The sequence below is a fragment of the Montipora capricornis genome, chromosome 11, assembly GCF_036669925.1.
Source record: "Montipora capricornis isolate CH-2021 chromosome 11, ASM3666992v2, whole genome shotgun sequence".
Classification (NCBI taxonomy): domain Eukaryota; kingdom Metazoa; phylum Cnidaria; class Anthozoa; order Scleractinia; family Acroporidae; genus Montipora; species Montipora capricornis.
This window is the reverse complement of record NC_090893.1, coordinates 23,862,118-23,869,617: the sequence shown is the minus strand read 5'-3', so window position 1 is coordinate 23,869,617 and position 7,500 is coordinate 23,862,118. Positions and strand designations below refer to the sequence as shown.

Here is a 7,500-nt window from a genome sequence, read left to right as displayed (position 1 = left end):
CTAGTAACCAACGTTTTGGCACCATGGTAACAAATTGTTAATTTAACGACAAAACGATTCGGTAATCATCCCCATAAAAAAGAGTCAGAAAAAAAGTTCACAACTTCTCCTCGGGACTCTATATACCTTAAAAAAAAGTGGGGCCAATGAGGACAACCCCCCCCCCCTTCCTCCGTTGGATATAACTTCCTTTCTAGTTTGGCTCGTTCCGTGAAACAAGACCCCCCCCCCGCCCCCCTTGGATATAAGTTCTTTTCTAGTTTGGCTCGTTTCCTTAAACAAGACCCCTCCCCCCTCCCTTGGATATAAGTTCTTTTCTAGTTTCCCTCGTTTCCTTAAAACAATAATTGAGAAGATCTGCTGAACAAGAAGTTTAATAAAAAGCAGGAAGTCAAATTTTCTTTTTAGCCGAATATTAAAAGTTGTGATCACGATAGAAAATATGGGTAGAATTTCATATACCAGAAGAAAAAAAAAATTGTTATTCCGATTAGGCCTTGTTAATTAGTTGTTGTTATGTTTGCTTTGTTCTTTTGTTTCATGGACCTTAATTATTTCGGATCCGGTATATGAAAGACCAGCCCAACCACCTCCCCTCCAGAGTAACATGGTGTTGCGCACCCAACCTCGTTCCCAGGGTCCCCATTGTCTTTGGCAAAGTTGGCATAGTTTTGAGATCCCAAGAAAATTTTTTTTTTTCCTTTGGTCAGTGCAACTGAATCCTAATTGTAGAGTACAACCTCTTCTCCAGGACCTCTCCTTGGTTTTGGGGCTGGGGCGGGAAGAAGCTAAGGGAACGAAGGCAGAAGGCAAGGGAGAGGACCTGGAAACGAGGCTGTCTACAGTACCTTTTTTTTAAAGCAACATGCAAAGAAGATGCTTTTAATTAATTGGTTAAATTGATGATTGATAGTGAGTGTTTAAGGGCATTGCTTTTCCCCGATATTTATGACGGATTCCAAAAACCGTGCTTCTATGAGGGGACTGAATCAAGCTTATTGTGTCGTCTACAAAGGGATATCGACCAGAACACATTGAAGCGAGTAAGACATGTTTACAAAGTAATTTTTAGTAAAAAAGCGTCAGTTCCAGGCGATATGCCAGAGGCCAAAGCAGTGTGTGGTCTTTGTAGAAAGCTAAGTTCCTTTGCATGAGTCACTCAGCCCAGTCTCGCCCCCCCCACCCCCCCCCCCCCAAGAAAAAAAAGAACCTCGGAATTTGGAAAAGGCGTGAAACTCTTTAACCAAAAATTTGGGCGATGTTACTTTGAAAGATATACATATTTTAAAAAAAGCACTGTAAAATAAAGGTTCAGTTGCAATTTAAGAAAACATGTTAGCAAAACAGTGGTCAACATATGCTTCAAGAAAATTGCTCTTTGTTTTAAGTTGAAAAGGAAACCTTTGTCTGGGGCTAAGCTAAAAATGTTTTTCGCCATCGTCCCCACAGTGAACGTTGTTTTAGATATCAACCTGTCACAGAATATAGAGCGTTCCATATGTTGTTGACAGTCCTGTTCAGACTCACTGCAGATTTCTACTTGCGATGGGTAAGTCAATGTGCATTTAAAACGTTTTCTGGACCAGCTTGTCTGTCGACAATTTTCCCCTTCTAATTTATGTCAGCTTTGTTTAAGAAGCCCTCTCCAATAAGCTACTTTCAAAAATACCACAATACTCTTTGTCCTCCAAAAGTTTGCATAACCATTGCTTTTATTTCTCTTGGGACCATTGCAAATCCCACGAGAATGCTAATACAAACAAAGAGTATTACGGTATTTTTGAAAGTGGCCTAATGTTCCAGTCTCTATTGGGACTTACAAGGGTCCCAAGAGAAAATAAAAACAATGCTTATGCAAAATTTTGGAGGACAAAGAATATTATGGTATTCTTGAGAGTGGCCAAAAGACACTTTATGTATATACCTACCTTACCCGGCGCGCATAAGCATCTAAATGTAATAAACATTACAAACACGGTCCTTGTGATAATGACTGGCTGTTGGTGTTACGCTCCCTATCAGTTGCCTAGAAAAGTGTCATTCCTCTTACACCTTTCGTTGCACCGTTTCCCCCATCAATTGATGGTTTTCACTCTCCTGAGTTGACAGCCATTTTGGTGTACAAAACAATAGAAAATATTTGCGCAGAATTTGCATAAAAGTAGAGTTCAGTCCCCAAGGTAGAGGATGTCTATTGTTCTAGTACACCAAAATGGCCGCTGCGACGTCACGTGAAAACCATCTATTCATGGTAACATGTGGTTCTGTTTTAGTCTCCTTGTCTATTTTTCCCGTCTCAACATTGTCCTCTGTAAGTTCTTACTTACAGCGAAGAAGCTACTGTGCCATCATTTGAATGTCTGACCTTCCCTTGTTTCCCTCTTTCTTCACAAACATAAATCAGTGAAACACAAAATTTTACTCGTCTTTCTTTTTTATTACGCCAATGCACCATCTACAAAATAATAGAGCACATACTTTAAGTGCAGCTTGCACTTTTACAAACATTACCAAAATTAAGAAATTGATTTATTATACTTATCGTTATGTGCTCCTTTTCTTTAAAATGTCAAGGACTATCGCTGTTTCTAATTTCGGGCTTGGCGTATTTAATTACAAGCTAACTTATTTTGTATTTCTTGTTCCCCCTTCTTAAGAAACATAACGCAGTGAAATTTTACTCTACTTTCTTTTTTATTATGCCAATGCACCATCTACAACATAACAGAGCACATACTTTAAGCGCAGCTTGCACTTTTACAAAAGTTACCAAAATTAAGAAATTGATTTATTGTACTTATCGTTATGTGCTCCTTTTCTTTAAAACGTCAAGACCTATCGCTGTTTCTAATTTAGGGCATGACATGGTTACTTATAAGCTATCTTATTTTGTGTTTCTTTTGGTTGATTACTCCCTTCATCTTACTGAAAATGTTTCTTTTCTTTACACTGCCAAAGTCTTTAAGGCCAACACGTTACAATTTTGCTTTGAAGAGGGTGTTTAAATAGTTGAACGAGTCCTTAGGTTGATTGGGGTCTCGGTAGAAGCCTTGTTGAGACAAAACATGACGTCAAAAGTTTATCCTAGAGAAAAAGAAAAGCCAGAAAGTAGCGGATGCGATATGTCCAGAAATGCACATATTGAGATGTTCGCCGATGTTGTCCCATTGCTCTTCCGCCTGCGGCCATTTTGAAAAACCGCTTAAGAGATTATCCCGTAATAATCACCTCATCGGCAACCAATCAGCGCAGAGAATTGTCAATAATCACCTATGCAATTATACTAAATTGAGATGTACGCCGATATTGATAAGCGTCAAGAAGTTTTCCTTGCTCTTCCGCCCAACTTGTGTCCAGAAATGCTCACAATTAACATTATTAAGTGTCCTCTAAACTGCACTGAGCAAGGAAAAATTATCAGCTGCATTGACCCTACCCTGAATATAATGCTAACCCTAACACATACTTTGTTGTTTCAAAAGGCAGCAAAATGCTTACAGTTAAAGGGGCACTTGGTGTTTGATATCAAAATTAGGCGAACATCTAACTATGTGCACTTCTGAAGTAGGTTGAAGGCGACTTTAATTAAGAGCTTGCCATGTTGAGAAAGTCCGTTCCTGACGTTAATCTAGATATTTGCTCAGTTAAACTTAGATTCACCAATAAAACATTTGCATGATGACGCCATTTGGCTACAAGTACCAGAATCCTGCAGGTTTTGTTGTCCCATGCGAATTATAGCTATTGGTATTTTGAGCCCGCTAGGAAAACAAAAGTTAAATAAGAAAAGAAAAACAAACTGAATTCTAGTAGTTGTAGTCAAATGATGCTAGCGTGAAAGTTGCCTATTAAAAGCACTCAGTCCATGATCTACAGGAGTAACAACGGAGGAATACTGGGCGTAACGGATTGCCCAAAAAAATGAGAAGAAATAAACTATTAAAATAAATAAATAAAAATTAATAATGACATGATGATGATCACAGATGATAACAATTAGTATGTCCCGGCCTAGCTACAGCTTTTTGACGTGTTTTTAATTGGATGAGTTAGCCAAGTTAACATATGCAACCAATGCCTTCTAGCAGAAAAAGAAACACTCTGGCCTGACCTGCTTCTCGCGAACAGTGTAAGTAAACTTGCCTTTACTGACTAGAAGCACGCCATTGTGTTTGTTTGAGCCTAGTGGACCATGAGACGAGGGGAGTGCACCTGGGGCTATGTGTCGTCCGAGATTCTTTACCTTTCCTGCTTGTTAATGGCCAAACAAAGTCAAGACAAGTCAGATCTTTGAAGTTTAAACTTTTAAAATCTGTCAGTCTCGGTAAGAACATGTGCCTGACAGTGGGCAATTTGTTTGGTAGCTAGTTGTACTTAGACAGTGTAATATCTCACTTGGTAATAAATAAATCAATCAATCAATTAAGAAGTAGCTTTAGTAGCAATCTAACTACAAGGTCTATCTTAAACCGAGAAACTGATTAAGACCAAAGTTCATAAAGCTAAATCTCCAGCTATGTCTCGTAACTTACTTTAACTAAAAATATTGATAGCTCAGTTATGCTAGGCAAAGCATTTGTTGACAACTGTAAATCATTCAGCTTGAAGACTTGTCTTGGACACATACAACCTGATGATTTTTCTGTTCCTAAACTTCTGATGTGTCTGGCAGCAATGAGATCAAACCATATTGGCATAACTTTAAGGAGTTTCAAAAGTGATTTAATGAACCAATTCATCACCGTGCAGCTTGGAGCTCATACGGCAAGATTTGCAATGGACACATTCAGTGGATTTTCAACTTGGAGTTGGGCTGGTTCATCAGCTTCTGATGCGTTTGACCCCCGCTAAGATCAAAGGTATGATAGCACAAGATTGAAGGTAACTTCAATACACAAATTCAGTTGTCATCCAAGGCCAAGCACAAGTTTACAACGACAAGAAGTTTGTACTACAAAACTTACCGTGGACACATCCGGCAGATTTCCAACTTCAAGGTTGTCCAGTTCATCAACTTCTGCTGTCTTTGAAGCCTGTTTGCTATAATAATATTTCGATTCGTCGTGATTGTTCCAGCTAAAGTACTCCCCTTGCTCCTCCAACATATCGTCAAGTCTGTTATACAGCCGCTGAAAGCTTGGCCGTTCATCTGGGTCCTGGTTCCAACACTCTGTCATCAAGGTGTACCTTAAAAATTAACAAAAAAGGAGTTTTCTTCTCTGCAGGAAAATCGATGATCTTCACATAACCTATTAACATTGTTTCCGTTTGATTCATGTGTTTCACTGTTCCAACTGTAATTGAACCTGAAGCGAACGAACGAGGCAGCTCTCAAATCGAGAGAAGAACACATTTTCTTCGAAACGCAAGGATTTGTGGTCGCAGTAAGGTCAGGGGTGCAAGGATTGTGGTTAAGTGTGAATTGAGGAATTAAGATCCACGTCCCAGAGTCTTCGTTCCTAATAAATGTTTGAGCAAATTGTTTGGCACACAGAACATTATAATTACAACAGAAGCTTGCAGCCACGTTCCCAATTCGAGGAAACTTAACCTGTAAGACTGCTCTGTTTTTCAGTGTTACAGTTCATTTTCGCTTCTTTTATCCATGATAAACGTTATCGCAGCTTCGTGAAATACAAAAAGGAAAAGCTGTCAGGCTGAACTAGAGTGATGAATGGTCAGGATTCCTGCCGTTGAATATGAGTATCCCAATTAAAAAAAAAAGCATTACGATGCATATGGCGTCTACGAATGGCAATCATGTGTCGTACATCTCGATGGTCTCCCATCCAGATACCAACCCTACTCGACAGCGATTTACTTCCGTGAACTTTGTCGTGAAAGAATCTCAAAGGAGTGACACTAAATCAAGCTGTTACTTAGTATTGACCACGTATATTACTGTACTTCAGTCACACAAAAAGTAGAACTAAAAACCACAGCAATTCGCGCTTTCACTTGCTGTGAAAACGAAGTTGAAGTGAACTCGGAAATTATCAGCAAGCTCGATGCCAATGCTACCCAATTACCTTTAATTTCTTTTCTTCAACTCTTCTGGTTTTTGTATTTTTCTAGTAAACATGATTATGTCCTCTCAGGGGGTTATTTACGTTGTATTTCCTCAGAAACGATGCGTCGTTATTTTAACCACAACTTACCTTTTTTTAAATCAAACAGATTGCACTTACTTATGATTTCGAATTTACTTAAGGGCAAAGTATATTATCTCAGTCATTGACATGAATCATAGTACCTAGTAATCGGCGCTTATTAAAACTGATCATGTCAAGAAGTACATGCTCGTATCCTCTAACTACTGTTTTCTTTCTTTTCTCCAGTGGGAGTTTTGTACCCTCCCTGCTCATGGCCTATTAACATCTCCCTTCAATTCCACGCACGAACCGTGTCTACTTAACTATCCCCCTTCCCCTCGGCAGCATTTCCTCCATGTAGGTACACTAGTAAAATACCTAAAGGCTTTATACACGTAAGGTTTCTGAAATCCACGTAATTGTAGCTCCAGTCAATTCTTGTGTCGTTTCAGGAAGTGTGAGACGGAGGAAATGGAAACTAAGGCAAAGCCAGTGGTTTCGTACATCTTTGAGTTCTGCGACACCAGATACGTCAGGAGGTCTTTCTTTCAAACTCACATTCTAATGAAAGCGCAACAAATTTCAACTGTGTTACCTCGTAGTTAGCCTAGTAGTTATCTTCAAGAATTTTGTGTTTCAGAAAGATGGATGCAAAGAGGCATGAAAAAAGATCAAACAACTCACTCACACTATGAAATTCTAAACATTCCTACTTCAATTCGATCGTATGTACAACACCTTTCTTAAAATGGTTTCATATGATGTTTCCTGGCTATAGTTACTTAGGGAGAACTTACACACGGTCTGTGCATATGTCAGGTTTTTCCAATCTGTAACCACTCTTCAAGCTCTCCAAGACCTCTTTGTGTTTCTTCAGAGCGTAAGGTGAGCCCCCTGTAAATTATTCACATAACATGTCTTGACGCACACCATAAACCATTTAAAGAAAGCAAGGTGTTTTACAAAAAAAAACCTCGATTTCATAAACATTTGAACCTCACAATAAATTAATAAATAAATAGATAAATAAGTGCACATTTAGAGATACAAATGCTGAACACACAAAATTGGTAAGATCGAGACCGTTCAGTCCATTTTCATCATGAACTGAGGAAAAATGGCGGATTGGTCATGTCTACGCCTTGGCGTTGGAATATCTTAGAGAAGTTTAACCTCTCCTCGCCCCTCCCCATCTCCCCCAAAAACCCAAAACCGGAGTATGTTTCCCCATTCGTTTCATCAGACTAACTTTCTTCAGTTCTTTCCTTGGTCATTTAGCCAGTGAATCAGTTATTCAATTAATCTATTGATGAACTACTCAGTCTCTTCGTCCGTCAGTCCTTTGGATAGCTGCTTTACTAGTTGGATGGCCAGATTTGGTTCATTCCCTCATTTGTTTACTGAGTCA

At 39.1% G+C, this 7,500-nt stretch overlaps 2 protein-coding genes across 2 annotated transcripts in view; both read right to left on the bottom strand.

Annotated features, from left to right (window-relative positions):
* Nucleotides 1-7,500, bottom strand: part of LOC138023238 (single-stranded DNA-binding protein 2-like) — a 278,648-nt gene that overhangs the window by 72,368 nt on the left and 198,780 nt on the right. The gene's annotated exons all lie outside the window — the stretch shown is intronic.
* Nucleotides 2,435-7,500, bottom strand: part of LOC138024806 (uncharacterized) — a 23,694-nt gene continuing 18,628 nt past the window's right edge. Inside the window, exons 8-10 of the mRNA XM_068871984.1 lie at nucleotides 6,890-6,986; nucleotides 4,965-5,187; nucleotides 2,435-4,847 (exon numbers count right to left, since the gene is read on the bottom strand). Of these exons, the coding sequence (XP_068728085.1) occupies nucleotides 4,758-4,847; nucleotides 4,965-5,187; nucleotides 6,890-6,986 (410 nt within the window). The 3' untranslated portion in view covers nucleotides 2,435-4,757. The remainder of the gene's footprint in view (nucleotides 4,848-4,964; nucleotides 5,188-6,889; nucleotides 6,987-7,500) is intronic.